General features: G+C 51.0%; 2 protein-coding genes across 3 annotated transcripts in view; both read left to right on the top strand.

Moving 5' to 3' along the window:
• The first annotated feature begins 141 nt into the window (after positions 1–141).
• Positions 142–18431, top strand: SUGP1 (SURP and G-patch domain containing 1). Its single transcript, XM_042838673.1, has 14 exons — positions 142–385; positions 547–718; positions 1621–1724; positions 2169–2396; positions 3868–3991; positions 4580–4683; positions 6155–6278; positions 7927–8414; positions 13158–13264; positions 13880–14057; positions 14294–14400; positions 15217–15362; positions 16673–16802; positions 17326–18431. Exons 1-14 carry the CDS (start codon positions 349–351, stop codon positions 17350–17352), a joined length of 2076 nt encoding a protein of 691 aa, XP_042694607.1. The 5' UTR covers positions 142–348; the 3' UTR covers positions 17353–18431.
• A 1301-nt stretch (positions 18432–19732) lies between these two features.
• Positions 19733–20645, top strand: part of TM6SF2 (transmembrane 6 superfamily member 2) — a 3457-nt gene continuing 2544 nt past the window's right edge. The window contains exon 1 of one of the 2 annotated variants that reach the window (XM_042838672.1): positions 19733–19824. In XM_042838672.1, the coding sequence (XP_042694606.1) occupies positions 19733–19824 (92 nt within the window). Of the gene's footprint in view, positions 19825–19983; positions 20094–20645 lie in introns of those variants that run through there. The other variant, XM_042838671.1, reaches the window with a different exon arrangement.

Below are 20645 nucleotides of genomic sequence, written 5' to 3'. Positions count from 1 at the left end.
GGAGGGGCGGGGCGGGGGGGGCGGGAGCGGCGCGCGCGCGGGGCGACGGGAACTGCAGTCCACCGAGGGCGGGGCGGAAGTGACGTACGGGCGGGTGGCGGAAACTCCGCCGCGCGAAGGTTTGTGGGAGTCATAGTCCGAGCGCCCTCTGTCGCGCAGCTGCCTTAAGGGCTCGGGAAGGAGCGCGGAGGCCGCGACCTCACCTCAGCGAAGCGCTCCGCTCCCTCCTTTCCTTCCCGCCCCGAGGCCTGCTCCGGAACTGCAGCTCCCAGAGGCCTTTGCGGCAGCTCCGTCGCGCTCCGCTCCGCCCGGGTTCAGCGCGGTGCATGGTGGGACGGCAGTTCCAAAATGGACCATCACCACCACCACCACCGGGATGCTCCGGGTACGGCTTGGCCTTTTTGTCCGCCTCCTTCTCCTCCCCGGCCCACCCTCGAGGATTCCGCGCTCCGCAGCCTCTCGGCCTGAAAGGAGCTCCGCGCTTCGGCGGCTCCTCCCGCTGCAGCGGGCGGTAATCGCGTCCCCCCCTTATTTTTTCCCCCTCAGGGAAGGCCAGTCGGTGGTTTGGGGTCGCGCAGTCGAAATCGGCCAAGACGACGGCGAATATCCTGCAGCAAGAGGAGCTGATAGCACAGAAAAAGAGAGAGATCGAGGCCCGGCTGGAGCAGCAGGCCCGGCAGAGCGCGCTGAGCCTGCAGCAGCTGCCGCTGCTTGGAGAGTGCGTGTGGGAATGGGGTGGGATACGGGATGGGGGGAGTTGTGGAGTACAGGGTGTGGGGGGTTGTGGGATACGGGATGGGGGTGGGATGTGGGGTGAGATATGGGATACGGGGTGGATGTGATGTGGGATGTGGGGTGGGATGGTTGCAGTGGGTTTGTACAGGGGGAGCAACGTGGGAAGAGGCCTCACGGGCACTTGAAGGCGATGTGGAGGGGTTGGAGCTGCTCGTTAGTTAATGAAATGTTGGGAATGGCAGCAGTGGGCTCTGTGCATTTAGCAGGTCTGCCCGGTGTTGTCACATTGTGTTAACAGATAGGTGCCTGTGGGAATCATAAAAGGTTTGGGTTGGAAGGAGCTCTTAAAGGCCATCTGGTCCCACTTCCCTGCAGTGAACGCCTGCAGCTCCATCAGCACTCAGAGCTCCTCCAGTCTGACCCTGGGTGTCTCCAGGGTTGAGGCATCCACCACCTCTCTGGGCAACCCGTGCTCTGCTTCACCACCCCTTTGTTAAAGAACTTTTTCCTTCTATCCAGTCTAAATCTCCCCATCTTTAATTTGAGCCTTTTCATGCTATGATATGATGTTTTTCTTCTCCTCAATTATTGTTTTTTTGCACAGCCCTAACTCCCAAGAGTCAGTGCAATTCCACCAGTAGCTGCTTGCTTAGAGCTCCAACTGTGCAAGGAGAAATCCTGTTTTAATGTGGTGGGGAGCATAGGTGGATGCTATAAGCACCAAGTGGAGTAGTTCTTGTTCATCTGAATAGCTGTATTCTCAAAATCAGGTGCCAGAGATCAGTAATTTTTGATGTTGTTCCCTGTCCAAAATAAATGTCTATGAGGGGACTGGGAAAGTTGTCACTTAACCATCATCTGCTATTTTTTTTTTTTCCTGTTTAGAGATGATGGGACTGAAAACGAAGCCTCTGTTTCCAACAAGTTTGTCAATGATGGCAGTTTCCTCCAGCAGTTTCTCAAGCTGCAGAAGGAAAAGTCGAGTACTGGTAGGTCGACCTCTGAGCAACAGGAGGCCTTCCTTCTCCTGATGGTTCCAGCTTTGTGTGAGCTGCCTCTGGGTGTATTCACTTTAGAAACCTTGCTGTTATCTGTTAGCAGCATGAGTAAGTCCTAAAGCAGTGGTGACCCCTTTAGATTTGGATTGAAGTCTTCCTTCAGGATGCAGTAGGAACGTTTGCACTTCTTTCCACCTGTAGGTGCTGTAAAGACAAACATCTTTTATTGTTTTTTTTTAAGCTTGGATCTCACTTTGTAGCAATCACCACAGTTTCACTTAGTTATGAAGCTTTTGCCAGACAATGTCTTTAATTTACTCTGAGAATGACGGCCTGTTGCAGATGTGTTACTGCCTGAGTTGTTGTTTATAACCTGCTGAGATGAAAACAGTAAGAATGCACAGGAATTATTTTCCCCCCTCATTCTTTTCTAAGAACCTCCCCCAAGTTCTACTAATAACTCGGCAAACGCTGCTGCACCAAATGTTGGGAAGAAACCTTTGCTGTTTGGGAAGCGCCCCGGTCAGGTCCTGAGCAGCATGCTGCAGCAAGCGAAGAACTACTCCCATTCCAAACAGACCCCAGTCGTTAACCGCCTCAGTGTGTTTCAGTCGCCAGATGAAGATGAGGAGGAAGATTATGAGCAGTGGTTGGAAATCAAAGGTAAATGGCGCTTTGTTCCTTTCTGTATTTGGTGGCTCGGGTTTGCTCACTGTAGAGATACGAGTCGAAGCTTGGAAGGTGGATTGGGCTTTTCCCTTACGCTGTGAGTTGTCAGTAAGGTTTTTGGTGTGCAGATTTCTGGGTGGAAAAGCTGAGGGTTGGGTGCTGTGAGGGAGCAGCTGACTGGGATTATTTGTTTGGCCTGAGCTCAGTGTGGGAGGTGGTCGTTTGGTCATTCATTAAAGTTAGACTGGATCTGTTTTACATCTAGGAAGGTTGTTTTCTCTGAGATAGCAAGGCAAGCAATTGAGGAGAGGGGGGAAAAATTGCACACATAAATGAGTAAAATCACTTATAAGTCACAGAAGTAGAAACAGGTGAATTCCAAGTTCCTGCCTCTCCTTGAAGCCTCAATAGAAAAACGCACTTCAGAGGTCTGAACTGCTTGAAGAGGATATAAAACCAAGGAAGGAAATAGCAGCACTTGAATAAGCAATAGGCTGAGGAGCCGGAGGGCAGATTTGGTCAACAATCTGAATTTCACACGGATGTGCTAATCAAGTATAAAATTAGATTGGTGTTGTTAAAAAGTCACACTAAGATTTGTGTCACAATTCCTTTTGTTGCGTTTACAAAACACGTCTGGCTGTTGCTGTGGGATTTATTGAAACGTAATCCTGGCAGGTCTGAACACGAGCATGAAATGTACTGCAGGGATGTGAGAAGTGGCTGCTGAGAGTGAAGACGGGACCTGGACCCTTCATGCAAAGAGCATGGGTTCAAAACTAGTCTAGATCAGAGCAAACGCCTCTGCTCCTGGACACGGTGCTCTGTGTTCAGCTCCACACCCAAAATGTCATTGTGGAGACAAATGTGTGTTTCATTTCCATTGAGTTTGTCCTGTGTCAGCTCTCCAGCCACTGTCAGTGGGTTCCTTCTTTGGCACAGAAGGAAAGGCAGCTTTCTGAAGGTTTCCCCTCTCCATATCTCTGATGGGATTCCCTCCATGCGAGGGCTGGGACACAGGTATATGTCAGTAGGAAGAGCTGTAGCTCCAGCTGCACAAGAGGTCTCTGCTGTCCTGTTACAGAACAGTGCTTTGGGAGCTGGGATTTGTAATGTTTAGCTGGTAATGTTGTCCTATTCCTCCCCACCATGTGTTCTGTGTGGAGTGGAGTCACCAGAACCAAACTACATTCCAGTTGAAGCTGTGCTCTGAACTGTTCTGATGGCATTTTTAAGCTTTTTCCTTGTACTCAGAAATACTCACTTCCTAGCAGGGGAGGGAGGGGGGCTGGCTGTGATGTCAGGATTGTGATTTGTACAGCTGGGTAAGACCAGATCCCCCATTTCATCCTTTTTCTTCCCGTTCCCGTTCTACTTTTGTCTGTCGCCGTGGTTCTTAGAAGTAATGTGCCTGTTACCTGTTTGGTGTGTGAGTTGAACCCCAGTACTGACAGCCTGCTTAAAGTTTTACCCCCAGAGGATGCGGAGACCCGCCAGGTGGTGGAAAAGCTGGCTAGGTTCGTGGCTGAAGGGGGACCAGAGTTAGAGAAGGTCGCTATGGAAGACTACAAGGATAACCCAGCGTTTTCGTAAGTCTGGAGCTGTAGCTCACCTGCCAGAGCAGGGCACCGTGCCTTTGTAGGGGGGCAAATATCAGCCTCGTACGTGTGGTTCTCACGGGGGAGGGAGTTTGGTTTAATTACTGTTGGGTGGATTTGAGCTCTGTTGAGTGTCGCTGTTTTTGTTTTGGGGAAACAGAGGCGGGAAGCCATAGGTGGTGGTGCTGTGGGAGCAGGTCAGTTAGGTAGGAATACAGCCTGGGAGTTCACCTGGCCTGCGGGGGAGCTGGGCTGCACCTCAGGGCTGAGTCTGCCTTCTCTGCCATCGCTGGCTGAGGGCAGAGGGCTCCCTGTGTGTGCGAAGGACGGGCTGTTATTTCTTTGTGAAGGAAGACAGAACGTTTGGCCTCAAGTCCTTGGATTAGAGCTGGGGGTGTTTATATGTGCTGGAGGCAGCGTAACCCACGGTTTGAGTGCATTCTGAGTCATTTCTCTATCTTGTTCTTTGTGCTCAGGCTGTTTACATCCCTGGGGGATTGGTGTTGGTTTTTCTTATAGCTGTTGCTGATTCGTATTTTTTGCCTTTTTCTTTTTTTTCCCCTTCATCTCCACCTTTAGGTTTTTACATGATAAGAACAGCAGAGAATTCCTTTACTACAGAAAGAAAGTGGCAGAGATAAGAAAAGAGAATCAAAGTTCTCAGGCATCCTCTTCTCAGAAAGGTAATTAAGACTGAGATCTGAAGAATATAAGTTACAGAGTTTGTTTGGCTTCTTCACTCTCTGTGTGACTGTAAAGGTGTCTGGGAACAGTGGGAATGGATACTTGGCTGTCTGTTCCTTAAATAAAACTGCAAAATGTGTGGAGATGGTGACCTCTGGCATCAGACTCCCAAGCCCACAGTGTATTTAAGCACACTTTATGGAAGGGGCTTTGTTTCAGTCCTGAAAACGCACTGAGGAAAAGTGCTTGTTCTCACATGTTCCTATTGGATTTGTTATCTATGAGAAAGGTTTATTTGAATGTAATCCTCATTTCTGCTGCTGTTTCTCTACCTGAAGCCTTTGTTTCCTGCTTGGGACGTAATCCTTTGCAAATAAGGGACTGATTTCAGGTAGGAGAGCAGCAGAAGTGGGTGATCTGCCAACAGAAAGGTGCTGTGGGCAATGGAACAAGGTTAACTGCATTAGAAGACCAAAATTGTTGTGGGTGAGTTGTGGTCTGCAGGCTGGGCACTCAGTGCTTCCCTTCCAGCCTCTGTTTCAGGCCTGCTGTCAGATTCCCTTTCTGTGGAAAGGAATATTAATGCAATTTAGCTGCTGTGCTGATGAGCTACCAGCCCAAACAAATGGTGGCTTAACAGACTGTGGGCTGAAGGAGCTCGTTACCAATATGCAGCTGCTAGTGCAGCCTGGAAGCTATGAACACTATTATCCATACTTTACAAGTGTGCAGTACTGAAGCAAGGGAAGGTTATGACTTACAATCATGTCTCTGCCTCCTGGTCCTGTGCCAGCACGCTGGTACTGTGCAGGTAGCAAACTCCTATAAGGCTGTCCTGGCTAAATAACCTGTTTGCCTGGCTCCTTGTGAACACCAAACGTGCTCGAAACACTAAAGCTCTGAGACCTCTGTGCCTTTGGACTGAGGCTGCAGTAGTTGCCTCTCCCATGTGAGAGCTGGGATCGTTCCACGGTCCTGCAGCCCTCCCCAAAGCAGCTGTTGGCTGTGCAGTGACACTGCATACACGTGGGATTGTGTGTTCCTACTTGGCTGCTTTTTCCTCCCATTTACACCTCTGGACTTCAGTGGCAAAAACCTTTAATGAGAGTTAATTGTGAGTGCTGAGACGTGATATTATGGAGAAGTGCCTGACACAAGGAAGAAGGACTTCCTTTGCCGTGCAGAGCAATGAGTGCCCCCCTTTGAACACAAAAGCTGGCCTGTCCCTTAATCTGCTCTCATCTAGCTGCTGGCACAGAGGATGGTGCTGTGTGAAAGAGTGCTCTTCTGCTTCCTGTTGTACAGCTGTAATGCAATGTCGTGTTTCTGTGATGTAAACTGTTTGCGTGTCGTATTTCTCAAAATTAAACTCGACCTTTTGCCCTTATTCTGCTCTTGGGGTTCTTAGAACAGATAGGCTTTGACTGTTGCTTGTGTGAGTTGGGCCCAGTACTGACAGCCTGCTTAAAGTTTCACCCCCAGAGGATGAAGAGACAAAGAACTTTGCTGAGAAACTCGCCCGGTTCATAGCAGACGGGGGTCCTGAGGTGGAAGCAATTGCCTTGCAGAACAACCGTGAGAACCATGCTTTCAGGTAAGGAAGAAGCCTGCAGCTGGGGGTGAGGTGGGGCCTTGGGGTCCTTTTCTTTATGAAGGGATAATGGTGGGTGTAAATCTGATGTTACAGCTATATGGTGCTTTACAATTCGGGGCACAGAGAGACAGAGGAATCGATTTGCTTTCTCCAGAATTAATTCATGACTTCCACCCCTCCCACCTGCTTTCTGCTGCAATCCAGTGGTATAATTCTGACCTTTAAGCTCTTCCTATAACTGAGTCCTGTTGTGAGCCCCCATCCGCCCCTCACACTGCTGCTGTCCAATTAATTTCCTGGGTTGCTCTTTACACAGCATCTTTAATGTACAGGTAGCTCTCCTCCACCATTACATCCCCCTTTGGAATATCTTTTTCAGTGCATCCGATGTGAATCGTTCTCTTTGGTGCTTACTGGCAGCTGCTCAATGGCTCCCTTTGGTGTCATGCAGGTTTTGTTGTTCTGCTCTTACAGACGACGCCGTGTGTTCTCTGGGAGCAGCCTTGTGTTCAGCAGGCCTTATTTTGCTGCTGATATTTTGGCTTTTTATTTGCTGCCTCCTGGCCCTCTTGGGTCGTCTCCTTGTTGTGAATTGCATTCAGCAGATGTGCTGATAGCCGAGCTGCTCCCTGATTTACTTGGAAACACCGCTGTGGTCCCACCTGACCCAGGTGAACCCTACCTCCTCTGTTGGGATTCCATCAGGTGGATGGACGTCCTGCCCTCTGCTTTCCTGCAGCAATCCCCGACCCTGCAACTCAAATGGAGGAATGCAAGATTTAATTCAGTGCATTTCAGAGTGTCACTGAACTGCTTGTTGCCTGTGGCTTCGTGCAGCTAGAGATGGGGGAGGCCTGTTGTCTGCTGTGTCTGCTTGTAGGAGCAGGCACTGTCAAAAGGAGAGGTTAGACCACATTTTAAACTCTTCCTCTGAAGCAGGAATGTTGCAGAGGCATTGGGAACAGACAGAATTTCTGCATGAAGTATTTAAATTGGAGGGAGCCCAAAAAGAGTGTTTATGATAAACAAAGTGTATCATCTTTTTTGGTTTTTTGGGTTTTTTTTGCATAGCTGCTAGACTGAGGATTGTTCATGTTCTTCCTACAGAGACTAAGGAGTTTTATTTTACCCTAAAGGTCAGAGATGCCTATTTCTGGAAGGAGTAACAACTAAAGAAGTATTTTTGTTGGGTATGAAGGAACAGGAGGAGGAATCGTGGTATAATGGAGCAGCCTGTTAATATCAATTCAAGCTAGAAGCACAGAGGGCTGGGAGCAGTTTCTTTAGGCAGTGGTTTGGCATTCCCTTTGGTAAAGCTGTGAATGTTTTCTTCCTTGAGCTGCAATCCAACACGTTGTGGTGCCCCTTGCAGTTTTCCCAGGTTCTGGGGGATGCCTTTGCATCGGTGCTGTTGGCGCTGTGTGCTGATGTGGCACCGTGCTTCAGCCACGAGTGGGAAGCAGCTTCCTGCTCCCAAAGCCGTGCCGTTCGCCTCGCAGCAGCGCGCAGAGCCCTGCGTTACGCGCGCCTGCACACGGGGTGGTGCTGGAGAGCAGCAGCTCCTTGCAGGAAGGGGAAGCGCTGGGCAAACTGCTGTGCCCATCCCCGGCTGTGACTGCTGCTCCAGGCTTCTTATTTTTCCCTATAGGTTTTTATATGAGCCAAACAGCAAAGGCTACAAATACTACCGGCAGAAACTGGAGGAGTTCCGTAAGGCCAAAACCAGTGCTGCAAGCGCTGCAAGCGCTCCCGTGCCTGCAGAGCCCAGTCTGAAAAGGAAGACCAGTCCTGAGGCGTCTCCATCCCCCCTGTGCTTATCGTCCCTGCCGTTACCTGCACCCACCACACCTTTGCCTTTGCCCTTACCCCTCCCTGTGCCCTCACCTTTGCCCTTGCCCGTCCCCTCGCCCTTACCTGCGCCCTTACCCGTCCCCACACCGTTGCCCTCACCTTCACCATCATCCTCTTCAACTCCACCTAATCAGACGGCTACGGCTACTGCTGCGACAACGGCTGCAGCTGCAGCAGGCACCACTAAAAAGAAGCGGAAGAGCAGGTGGGGGCCGGAGGAAGACAAGGTTGAACTGCCCCTACCACAGCTCATCCAGCAGCTGGATTCTCCCTCCCCTCTGTCAGGTCAGTGGCTCTGTGGGTTGGGTTGCATAGCTGTTTGTTCCCAGGGAGGGCTTTCTGCCTTAGCTCAGCTGGCTGCATAAACAGAAAGCCCAGCAAGTCTTTATCTCCTGTTGTAATCTCCTTGGTCGCCAGCCCTCTTCTTTCAGCTGGGTCCAGCAGCTAACTCTCCCTGTGTGGAAACCCAGATAAACCACTTTATCTCGCTGACACCGGGGATTGGATCTTATCGTTCTTCAGCTATCTCTAAAACCCTGCTGTGCTGTAGCTCATTAGAGCCTCAGCCTCCACGCTATTTAGGGCTATTTCATTTCAGGAAGAGTCTTCAGAAAACAAATATCAAAGCTGAACTGTGCTTATTCCCCATGGCAGGATAAAATCCCTGGGCAGCACTTCCATCTCACTCTAACTGATCAGAAGGCTAAATAAGAATAGCTGTTCCCCAGGTGCTGGTGGGCACAGTGTAACTCCCAGTTCCAATTTATACCCATTTTGGTTCATTTGATTACAAGTAGGCATTGTAACCCTCATCCAGTGCTGAGGCTGATGCTGGTGTTGCTTCACCTGCCAAGTTCACTGGGGGGTGCAGCCCTGCTGGAGTGCTGGGAGGTGGTTCTTCCAGCCCAAGCACTTGCAGTGAGCTTGCAGAGGTTGAACTCCTGTGGCCCATCTGTGTGTGTGCAGGTGGGTAATTGGGCAGGCAGTTAGAGATGCGTGCAGAAACTGAGTCACTCGAGGACAGCAGATAGGTGCAGATGTTTTAGATGATGTTTTTGAATCTTTTGTTCAGTTGGTGTGTTGTGGGGAAGGGGTGGCAAAAGGAGCAAATGAAGATGCAGGGTAGGCAGCCAGTGTTGGCAAACAGAGAAAATGAAAGGTGGGAGGCTAGAGTTGTGGGAAAAGTAATAAGTAATAACAGGAACTTTCCCAAAAAGCAATAGCAAAATGGATGAAATGGGACAAGTAGCAGGAAACAAGGTATAACTTGCTGAGCTGCAGGGTGAGATCACATCATTCTCAGCACACGGTCAGCCTGTGGGATTCCTTGCTCCATTGGATCAGTGGGCCTTCTGCTTGGGCTGGGTTTCAGGGGATGAAATTGCTCAGCCACTGATAGCTTTGATTGTTAGGCCTGGGTGAGATGTTGGGTTGGCAGTGTGTCACGATGTGTTGGTTCTGCAGAGATCAGGGAGGAAGGGCTCCATCTCCCCATCCAGCCCTTCAGGTGGAGAGGAAGAGGAGTTCCTATGCAGCCTGCTTTTCTGATCACTGTCCAGTACAGCATTCTTGTCTCTGCATGTCATACGTGCAGGACAAGTTACCAGGCTGGATGGATTCATTTGACCTTGAATTGCTGCTTGTAGTAAGCCAGAAATCAGATACTAAAGTCTTATTCTGTGCCTCTAGAGTAACTTTTTTTTTTTTCTTGCAGACAGTAATGAAGCTTAGATGAAGCTCTGATAGCTGGGCAGGCGCTATCAAAACAAGCATCAGATTCCATCTTAATACCTCCTGCTGCAGTGGGGGCCTGCAAGAGTATCCATGTGCTCAGTGCAGCATGCTTCCTGCTGAAATCTCCCCTGGCTCTTTAGCCTCCCCTTAATTAGACAGGGACTTGCTAGCTGTGTTCACGCTCACTTTCCACAGGGCTTTGTGTCAAGTAGCAGAAAAGGACAGCAAACAATTTGCTAGGCATAACAAATCAAGCATTAGTGCCCTGTTAATTGCTCTGTAGGGGGAACGGGTGTTTTATTTATTGCTCGAGATGGGCTAATCTCTTTCTAGAATTAACATCTACAACCTGACAGGTGGAGAGAATTCCGAGTTAAACTTGTTCTGTGCAAGGCAGGTTGCACAAGGTGCTCTGGTCCCTAAATATCTGTGTCTCAGACCTTTATCCTCAGCATAATGCACTGAATGTGGTGGAGGACTGTTGTGATCCTTCTTCTGTCTACTCGTAGTAATAAATCAGTATTGCAGAGTGGGGAAAAAGTAGCTCTTCTGGACAGAAACAAGGTTCCTCTTCAATGTATTGATGTCAAAGCACTTAACTGCATAGGTGCTGCAGGGATTAATACATCTGAGAAGCTGAACAGAGCAGAGATACTGCTGTTAGTGAACTCTGTGGACTAATGGGATACTGCAGGCTGCTGTTAGAATATTCTGAAACCCAATAGTGGGTTGCTTTGAGTCTGATTCCTTTTAATTGAGTAACATCTTCAGGCTGCAAAGCAAAAGTTCAGGCACTTCTGTGCTGGGATTTCTTCTGCTCTTCATAAAGGATGTTTGGTTCAGCTTTAACGAGCTCTTTGGACGTGGGGAAGGGATGAACCTTCAGGTAGCCTTCTGCCAGTGCTGCAGATAGACTGCACCATTAACCCTGTAGGCAAAGCTGGTGTCATTGAAGGGAAAAATGCCCTTTTCTCAAGCCTGCTGGGCGTGAGGCTGAGAGCAGCTTCTCTTTTGCATTGTGTTTGCCTGATGCTAGCCTGGTGTAAGGCACCTATAAACCGTATTACCTGTTTTTATGCAAACATGTTGACTGATCTCTCTTACTAATAGATTTTTCTGTCTTCAGATGTAGGCTTTGGGTGGAGCTTTGCTTTTCTATCAACTTTTCTGTATTGCGATGCTTCGGGCCAAGCCTACAAAAACATCCCTCCGAGCTGAGCTGCTGCAGTGGCTCCTTCAGCCTCATCTCAGCACAAAGTCTGCAAGCTGCCACAGAGCAGGCAGACGAACCAGATGTAGCTTTAGCACAGGAAGCAGCAGTGGCATATGCTTGCTGGGATGTGAAAGAAGACGCTAGGGTCTTACCTTTCTCCTTTAAGGTGGTTATACGTGCTGGCAGACCACCAGCTCACAAGGCCTCTGGAGCCATGCCTGGCTCTTAGCCTGAGTGTTTATGCAATTCAGAACGAAGCCAGAGAGCTGCTGACCTCTGTGAAGGGCAGAGTCTTCCTCGGTGCATTCAGAGAAAGCTTTCCCATGCCCTGAGACAGGAGGTGAATCCTTGGTGAGGGCTGGTGCTGGGCTGCCTCGGCCTCGCGTCGCGTTTGGAGCCAGATTCTTATTTATAGCCACTTCCACATGGAGCGGAGGATCGCGTTCCTTAAAACGGCCTCCAAATCTCCCTGCTCTCCGAGACAGAAAATCGGGCTCTTTGTCAATAGCAGACAGGTCCATTTTTCTATTTTGCTCTTACTTCTCAGGAGCTGGAAATGCTTATCCTGGTGCCGGGCCCAGGGCGGCGCCGCCGATTGCTTCCTGCTCTCAGGAAGGCTCTTGCAGCCTTTTACATAACTCTTCCTGCAGAGTTGATTCCTGTTGCTGGTGCAGAGGCTCTCGCTGTGTGAGGCAGGCTGGCTGTGCTGTTCCATGCTCTCCTTGGGAGGCTGGAGTTGAGGAAGCTGCTTCCCAATCGTGGCACGCTTGGCCAAAAGCGAGTGGGGAAGGAGGGAGATAAGAAGGCTTGGATCAGTTGCCCTGGGTGAGAACAAGGGAAAGGCAGAAGCCAACTCCTGGGGCCTGATTAGCATGCTGTGCAGATGTTTGGTGTCACGAACAATGCTCCTGTTATTATTGGGCTTCATAATTAATAGGTGATGAATAATTAATGAAGCGTCATTTAGCTGCAGTCTGGACGTCCGTTGGAATGGGGGGTTTTGCAGTCATTGAAAAGAAAATTATTTTTTTTCCCTTGTGTTGGAAAATGCAACGTGCTTTCAAGTGTGGTTGCGAGTCTTCTTTTAATCCCTTAAATATTTAAGTGCTGGGATCTCAGTTCTGAGGTGCTGTAGAGGGAGGGGAGCTGCCAGTTCTGCTAGAAATTCAGACCGTGTTTGTAAGGCAGTCTCTACTGCAAATCTGTTTCTGCAGCTCCAGCAGTGTTCCTGGTGCCCTTTCTCATGGTGCAGCAGGCATCTCTGGAGGTGCCTTCCAACCCCTACAGCTCTGTGATTCTGTGACACAGAGGCATCCCCACTCCTTTAATGAGTGCTTTGAACTCAGAGTTGTGTGGGCACTTTAAATCAGTTCCCTGCCCACAGAATCTTAGTATCTCATTTCAGAGCTTACCTGATGCAGCAGTGAGAGTCATTCCAGAGGAGGAGCCTCCAAATGAGATGCTGCAGGAAAAGGAGGGTGCATCGATGGGCTGTCAGGCTTAGATTGTCCCCTCTTTGAAAGCCAAGCAGTGCTCTCCTTTGACCTGCAGGAGCTCACATTCCTTGGGGATACCTTCCAAAGCAGCACAGTGCTTGTGTCTTTATTCTAACATGGTCGTTTGCTTTTCTTTGTGAACAAAGCTGCTGTTTATACAGTAATCAGCAGGCACTCAGTGCACAGGCTGGCAGTATGGTGACAGGCTCAGGTCTGCATGGGATACAGTCAGAATAATTATCCCTTCTGGCCGGGGTTCACAAGGAAGCCTTATGAGGGGAATTAGGATGAAAGGAGCGATGATTTTTCAAGCATGCTGTATGAAATTGCCATGCAGGGTGACCTCTGGGGGGTGAGGTGTTGGTTCCCACTCTGCAAATGTGAGCTGGGCTCTGGGCTGGCAGAGCCACTGCGAGCTGCTGGCTTTCCTGCCTCTGCCTTCGAGTGGTTGCTCTGCAGTTCAGAGTCTGGATGCAGCAGTTCTGAAATGGGTCTGAAGCTTCACAAGGAGGTCTGGAGATGGGGCTTCACCGCCTCGACGGCTGTCTCTGATTTACCAAAGTCTTTTGCCTGTGCTTCTTTCAGTTCAGGACCTCAAGGGCCTCGGTTACGAAAAAGGGAAACCAGTTGGTTTGGTGGGTGTGACGGAGCTCTCTGAAGCCCAGAAGAAACAGCTGAAGGAGCAGCAGGAGGTAATGCCCTGAAATGCTTTCCTTATTCATTTGTGTGCCTGCGTCTCGTGCTGCAGCGCGGCAGCTTTAGGTGGGAGAACAGAGGGGCTGATAGCAAAGAAAGTCCTCCACATAAATCTCTGGGATTTGTGCTGCATGCCTGAGAATCAGCTGGTGCTGCAGTCAGCACAATTATCTTAGAGGGCTTTGGGGAATACGAGCTAAGCCAGCCAGTTGCTGTGCTACCAAACTCAAACCCAAAATCTATAAGGTCTGTGGTGTCTCATCTGCAGCTGGTTATGTATTGCTTTAGCAGTGGGGAGCTGAGGGCGTGCAAGCTGCGGTGGAGTGAGAGCAGGATTTGCTTTTACTGGAACATGAGGGTGATGTTCAAACTGTGTGGGGACGACGAGGTGGCAGAAGTCCTCAGTGCTGAGATCAAGGTGCATCTCTTGGAGGAAGCAGCACGCCTTGCTCCTGTTGGAGCTGAGAAATGAGTGGATCGGATCAAGCAGCCGTGCTGCCCCTTGGGATCTGAGGTTGTCATCCCTGCATTCTGGGAGGCAGGTGGGGTGGGGGGCTGTGCTGCCTGTGTGTTGTTCTGTGTCGCTGAGCGCCCCGTTGCATCTCTCCTAGATGCAGCAGATGTATGACATGATTATGAAGCACAAGCAAGCCATGCAGGAAATGCAGATGATGTGGGAAAAGGCAATTCAGCAGCACCAGCACGGCTACGACAGCGATGAAGAAGTGGACAGTGAGCTGGGAACGTGGGAGCACCAGCTGCGACGCATGGAGATGGACAAGACCCGAGGTGTGTGGGGAGCTGTGAGCACCCTGCTCTGCAGTTGTGCAGAGGCCTCCAGAGGGAGGTGTTTGAGGTTCTCAGCATGGCAGTTGCAGGGCTGCTGGTCGCTGGTCTGCGCTGTGATTTGCCTCCCTGTTGGGTGCAGTTTGTTCCTGGGAGGTGTTTTGCTTCTCAAATCACCTGAGACTCTCAGGCACAGAACGCTGTGTAACTGCTGTTTTCACTTCTGTTATCTTGGGCAGAGTGGGCTGAGCAGCTGACCCAGATGGGCAGAGGGAAGCATTTCATTGGAGACTTCCTTCCACCAGACGAGCTGGAAAAATTCATGGAGACATTCAAGGCTCTGAAGGTAAAATAGCAGAGATTTCCCAGGGCAGTGGCAGAGCTTCAGATTTGTCCTGCAGCAGTGAGGGTGGGACCTCAGGCCCTTTGTCAGAGCAGGTTGCTACCATGCAGCTTTGAAGTACTTCTGCCCTCACCACGGGGGGCTGTGTTCCTTCTGTAGCTTTTCACTCTTGGCAGTGGTAATAAACTGGAAAGCAAAATGTTTGGGTGGTGTTTGTGGGTTAGCTGGGATTAGAGACAAACCTCTCTGGTTCCCCACTGTTTGTCTGCAGTTCCTGTTTAAAACAAGTGGTGGCTGATGCCAAGCAAGGCAAATTCAAGTTTTTGTCCAGACAACTACAGTAGGTAAAAGCATAAAGCACACAAAAAGCTTATGAAAAAGACTTCATAGCTGTCGATTCTTCCTAAACTGTGGAACTTTTGATGCTGGCGTCCTTGATGATGTTTTCTTGCAACCAGCATGGGTTCTTCTGTTCCCTGGAGATCCTTGTTTGTATAGGAACCGTATCTGAAACTCGATTCAGTGAGCAACTTGAAATTCAGAAGCTGAATGTGTCTCAGCCTAATCTCACAGAAGCATTCCCTGCTTCTTGCAGGTTGTTACAGGGCTTGCGTGACTGTGCAGTGCTTTATCATTTACCTGTTTTCTTCTCCTGTTTGTGCAGAAATAGAGTCCCAAGAGATTGTGCTGGTTATTAACTGTTTGCCAGAACAGTCTTAACTCCCAGGAGCTGGAGCTGATTTTTCTCTCCTTTGACCCACAAGCAGGTCTGTCTGCCCACGTACAAACCAAACAGCTCTGCCTTTTGTCTTCCTGCAGGAAGGACGTGAACCAGATTATTCTGAGTACAAAGAGTTCAAACTGACTGTGGAAAACATAGGTTATCAAATGCTGATGAAGATGGGCTGGAAGGAAGGCGAGGGGCTCGGTTCGGATGGACAGGGGATTAAAAACCCAGTCAGCAAGTAAGCAGAGCTCTCCTACTATTGATTCAGTCCTTTCCTCTTAGGCTGATAATTGATGCTCCTGCTCTAGCCTACTGGAAGCAGCTGCAATGAATGTGGCTGTAATTCATCACTTGCACGGAATATGGAATCCTCTCAGCAGAGGAGGGAAATTGTTTCTGATTTCTTTGGGGTTCTCTCTCTGCCAGGACTGAATTTGTTCCTGTTACCTCAGGCAGGAGGTGTGAGCTGAGCCTGGGAGCCTTTTGTTTCCAATCTCAATCAGCCTGGCATGTTTTTTTCTTGAGGTTCCTGCTCTTCATTTTCCCCCTCTGTTACACAGAGATTGCACCACGCGTGGCCCTCATCCCTCCCAGGACAAGCCTCTGCATTGATTTAAATCCTCAAGAGGATCTGAAGCACTCCTGGTGCCTGCTGGCCGGCCCCTGGCATACTGTGGGTGGAAGGCAGTTAACCATCGTGTTCCTGGTGCACCCATGGGAAAAAACATTGAGCCTCATAGCAGCAAGCATTTCGTGTGGTTGTGCAGCTCCTTTTTTGCACGGGGGTTTACTGACTCCATCACACTTTGTAGACAATAAAGCTTCAGTAGAGTTCCATCCGAAAATAGATGAACGTAGCTTTTTGTATGGATCATCTGTTGGTGGCATATGCTGAACTTCAGAAGCAGCTACTGGTGATAGGAAATGCTCTGAGTTATTTTTTAGCATTAGATCCTTTTATAAATAACAGTTGTTTGTTTGCTGCCTAATATGAAGCATCTCTACAGAGCACTTCTTTGCTTATTGCAGGAAGATCTCTGGCTGTGCACTTATTTGTTCAGAGGAGACCTTGATGAAAGATGCCAGTGTTCAGAGCAGTGAGGCTTTGAAACAGCAGAAGGAAAGATGCTTCTGTCTGTCACAGGGTTGAAGCAGGGTTGTGCTTTGCTTGGATTTGCCATCTCAGGATTGCTAAGGAGGTGGCAATGGAGGTAGAGATGAGCTGGTGTCACTTCTGGGTTGTTGTGGAGTGAAGGATGTTGAGCAGCTGCCTGCCTCCATCCGTGAGGCACAGAATGCAGCTTTGGCTGCCTGAGGTTGCTCTGCTTGTCCAGCATTGCTGGATGGGGGGACAGTATTTCTGCTCCAGCTCTAACAGGGTAAGCACACACAAACTCACAGTACTGCTTCCAACATAGGACAGCAGGCATTTGAGAGGACAGCGCGGAGGCACGATGAATTTGCTCCTACCTGCCATCTTGAGTGGGCATTTCAGGTGAGCTGCCCTGCTTGCTTCCCTCAGCATCTTTGTTCTGCCTTTCTGAACAGGGGAACCACTGCTGTGGATGGTGCTGGCTTCGGCATCGACCGTCCTGCAGAGCTGACCAAGGAGGACGATGAGTACGAGGCGTTCCGTAAGCGCATGATGCTCGCCTACCGCTTCCGACCCAACCCTCTGGTAAGCAGGGCAGGCACACAGACAAAACCACCGAGCTATCTGATAAAAGGCAGGAGAGAGAGGAGTGTTTCCAGTGGAACTCGAACCAACAGATCAAATTCTGTGAACGTTCCTTTGATTCATTCTCATTCCGAATCGAATTCCCATTACCCGGCGCCGCCTGCGTGCGCGCGTCTCCTCGCTGCGCTTCTGTGATGCAAAGGATGCTGGCTGTGGTTTGATGTGCAGACACCAAGTGTAGGTGCTGCACACAAAGGAGGCAGCTGGGTTGTCCGTGAATCCCTGGCTTATTTTGAATAATTGTTTTCCTGCCTGTGAAAGGCTTGCAAGCTCGCAGTTGCCTCTTACGTTTGGCGTGCCAGCGCATCCAGAGAGCTGCCTTTGTGCTTAGTGATGGGAAACCTCAGGTTTTGCTGTCAGAAATGTCACGTTTCAGTGGCTTTTTCAGATAATTAAGCTCAAAACGCTCGTTGTGCTGTGAAGGCGGCGATTCTGATTAATTTCCCTTTGTTATTCCTTGCAGAACAACCCACGGCGACCTTACTACTGAGAATGTTTTTGGGACGGTGTGTTTGCCAAACAGTTGTCATTTTTTTTACTGTGAAAATGTTACGAAATCGCATTATCATTCTCTTCTTTGCTGATGTTGACGACTTCCTGAGGTCACGATGCCATCTCTCAGCTGGGAGAAAGGCTGCAGGCCCGCTCACCACGCGCTTCAGTGCCACCATGGCCGTTGTGAGGAGGCCTGGGTGGCGTCCAGAGGAGCGGGTGAGGATGGAGACGTGAACGCAGTGCCCTGCTGAGGGCCAGGGCAGCTCCAAAGATCCCCGCAGCATCAGGGGCTCCGCTCCGATCTCGCTCAGCGTTGTGTTACTGACAAAGAACGCGTTCCTCGCGTAGCCGCAGATCCTTTGTTCTTCAGATGTGCAGCCTGTGCTGCTCCTTTTTAATTGCAGAGATAAAAAGGGACTGTCTGACCCCGCGCTGGGGGCTCCTGGGCGGCCTTTATTCCCTGACAAACTGAGTTCCTGTGCTGTCGTGAAGCCAGAAGTGCAGCCTGACCTCCAGGCGCCATTGCACAACCAGTGCCTCCTCATTGCACCTCTGCCCTCCAGAAGAGGAGGTTGGGAGCAGCGCGTGGAGCTGAGGGGCAGAGGGGATTTCATTCAGCTTCAGAGACAGCAGCCTCGTGCTTTGAACACTAAATTCACCCACAGCTTCTGAGCAGAACGAGCCACCTGTGTGCGTCTGGACGTGGGTGACAAAAAGCCAAACTTTGCTCCACAGTTCATCAGAGGCTGTTGGGATTTTGTTGTCACCAAGAGAAACCGCTGCAAGTACAGATTTCCCTCGTTCATTCATTCTGTAAATAAAATAAAGCTCATTTGTTCCTTAGTTTTTAATCAGTGACTTTCTGGGCAGAACGCTCTCACCATGGCTTCCTGTGGCTTGAGCTGCCTCTGGATCCATTTCATCTCCGAGAAAACAAAGTTTCTGCTTGTTTATTTGTTTTGCCTTTCTTTTCCCTCAATCCAAATATTTGGGATGCGATTCTGTTTTGTTCACTTCTCTTCACGTCCCCCAGCCCAGGGCTTCACTTTCAATAAAAACATCTGAAACTGTGAATTCAGTAGGGGTTCCTTCTGAGCAGGGGGGGGGACGTGGCTCCATGCAGACACTGAGCTGCCATGGGAGCTCGCGGGGCCCTGAGCATCACCTGCTCCTGCTGCTCTGTGCCCAGGGCTGCGCTTGGTGCAGCTCAACAGGAGGGAGGTGGGGAAACAAGGAGAGGGGACCTGGCAGGAATTCTGCTTAAATGGGGAAGGTCAATGTGACCTCAGTGTGACCTCAGTGTGACATCTGGGCTTGCTGGTGTGATGGCAAAGCAGTCTGCCTCCCTTTGAGGCTGAAGCAGGGGTGTCTGGTTTTGGCTTGCCTGCGTGGTGTTGGACGATCAGGATTCATCCTGGACTGCAAATGTCATTTGTAGTTACTGTGGATAAAGCAACAAGGCTTCTTTTAGCATTTATTTATTAAAAAGAGGGCAGAGAAACCGTGAAACCAAGAGGCACGTGGAGATTAAAGCCGTTCCTCCTCGCGCTCTTGTTATCCCTTCCCATCCCCGAATGCCCACCTTCCTCCTCCTCCCATGGGCTGCTTTCTGGGGGGCAGGGCTGCGTTGTCCCTCCCCGGAGCTGAGCTCCACGATGAGCTGCGCGGCCCGCGATGCTGACGGGGCAGCGCTGCGTGCCGCCTCCCAGCCCAGGGCAAAGTGCGGAGCTCTTCCATCGCTCCCCGGACCGCGAAGCGAAAGGGCAGCAAAGTGACACAGTGACAACGTTTGTGAAAGCGTTGGGAAAGAGGGGAAAGGTTGAACCTTCGGGTTCTGCTGAGCGGTGCGGGGGTTCAGCAGAGGGAAGAGCTTTTGCTGCAGCAGGGCTGAGAGGAGGAGGTCAGAGCGGTGCTGGGCTCACAGCAGGGCACGGAGCGCAGGGCTGCAGCGCTCTGCTCGGCTCCGTTCGTTGCAGAAACGCTCGTTGGCTTTCATGCACTTTTGCTCCCCCCTGCATGCTGTGAAGAGCCGTGCCCTCCTGGCTCCATTAAGTGCTTAAGAGCTCCAGAACGACTTGGCTATAAAATATATACGTACATATAATACAAACCGATCCCCATTTCCGGAATGAATTGGAAAGGGGGAAAAAAAAACCAACACAAAAAAACCCAATAAACACAAAACCACCCCAATTCTCAAAGTCCCCGGGTTCCCCTCTCCCACACTGCAGCTCCCACATCCCAGCCCCGTACCGGAGGGGCTCTGAGCCCCCTCCCCTCCGCGCACCCCCCCTGCTCCCCGCTGTCGCTTTAAGGGCGCTGTCTGCGCCCGGCCCGGGGCCGAAGTCCATCGGGGCTGCGGCGGCGCTCCGGGGATGCAGCTCCGCTCCGGGCCGGGCGCTCTCGCCCCCCCTCTGCTCGCCCTCCCCGTTGCTCTCGGCCTGAGCGGCGCTGCGGCGTTGGCGGAGTGAGTTCGGTGCGGGGCTGCACCGCTCCGGGCCGGGATGGAGCAACGGGCGGCGCGGGGAGACGTCGGGGTTTGGACAACGCTGCGGACACGGGGCGGTTTTGGGCTCCGGGGCGATGCCGAGGGGGTTCGGTGCTGCCCGGACCGAGGGTCGGGCTGCGGTTCGGGTGCGGGATGTTCGCTGCGTCCCGGCCGAGCCCGCAGAACGTCCCGCTGGGCTCTCATCCCGCGGCTGCGTTTGCGGTATCGGCGGATGCGGGACGGCTCGGGTTCGTGGCACAACGCAGACTTGGGGTCACCCAGGCCCGCCGATGGGGTCGGGGCGCTCAGAGCTTCCCCCTCGTAACGCCCAGCCCCTCCAGCGCTGCTCCCGGCGCCGCGCGACCCCTCCGCTCACCTCCGTTTTCCCCCCCCACCCCCCTTCGGGCGTTGAGCCCCGGCCCCACAGCTCCCAAATCCCCTCCCATGGCCATCAAGGCGGCGTCGGTGCCTCTGCCCCACAACGGCCCCATCCTCACCCCCTGTGCCCGGCAGCGGACCCGCAGACGCTGCCCCGTGGGGACGCAGCCCCGTATGTCCCCCCCCCCGCCCCATCACACAGGGTGACGTCTGACGGTGACCGGAGGAACCCTCCTTCGTGCTGCTCCAGCACCGCTCTTGTATTTGAATTCTGAATTAATCATTCCAGGGGAGTAATTAGTCATGTAGTAATTAATTATACACTACTAATAATGCACTTATGCGTTGACAGTTAAATCATTTGATTGTTTTGGTGTTTTTTTTTTTTTTTTAATGATTATCTGTCGGTTTTGGATGCCCAG

Source organism: Centrocercus urophasianus, unplaced genomic scaffold (genome assembly GCF_019232065.1).
Source record: "Centrocercus urophasianus isolate 14NV4802_14NV808 unplaced genomic scaffold, USGS_Curo_1.0 seq_891, whole genome shotgun sequence".
Lineage (NCBI taxonomy): Eukaryota > Metazoa > Chordata > Aves > Galliformes > Phasianidae > Centrocercus > Centrocercus urophasianus.
Note: the sequence above shows the minus strand (reverse complement) of the source record. Positions and strands in the feature narration are given on the sequence as shown.

What these genes read in the sequence shown, in the direction of transcription:
- SUGP1 (XM_042838673.1), top strand. Translation starts at nt 349, where the DNA reads ATGGACCATCACCACCACCACCACCGGGATGCTCCGG. An exon ending in CCACCACCGGGATGCTCCGG is followed by an intron (nt 386 to 546) that starts GTACGGCTTGGC and finishes TTTCCCCCTCAG; the next exon opens with GGAAGGCCAGTCGGTGGTTT. An exon ending in CGTGAGAACCATGCTTTCAG is followed by an intron (nt 6,279 to 7,926) that starts GTAAGGAAGAAG and finishes TTTTCCCTATAG; the next exon opens with GTTTTTATATGAGCCAAACA.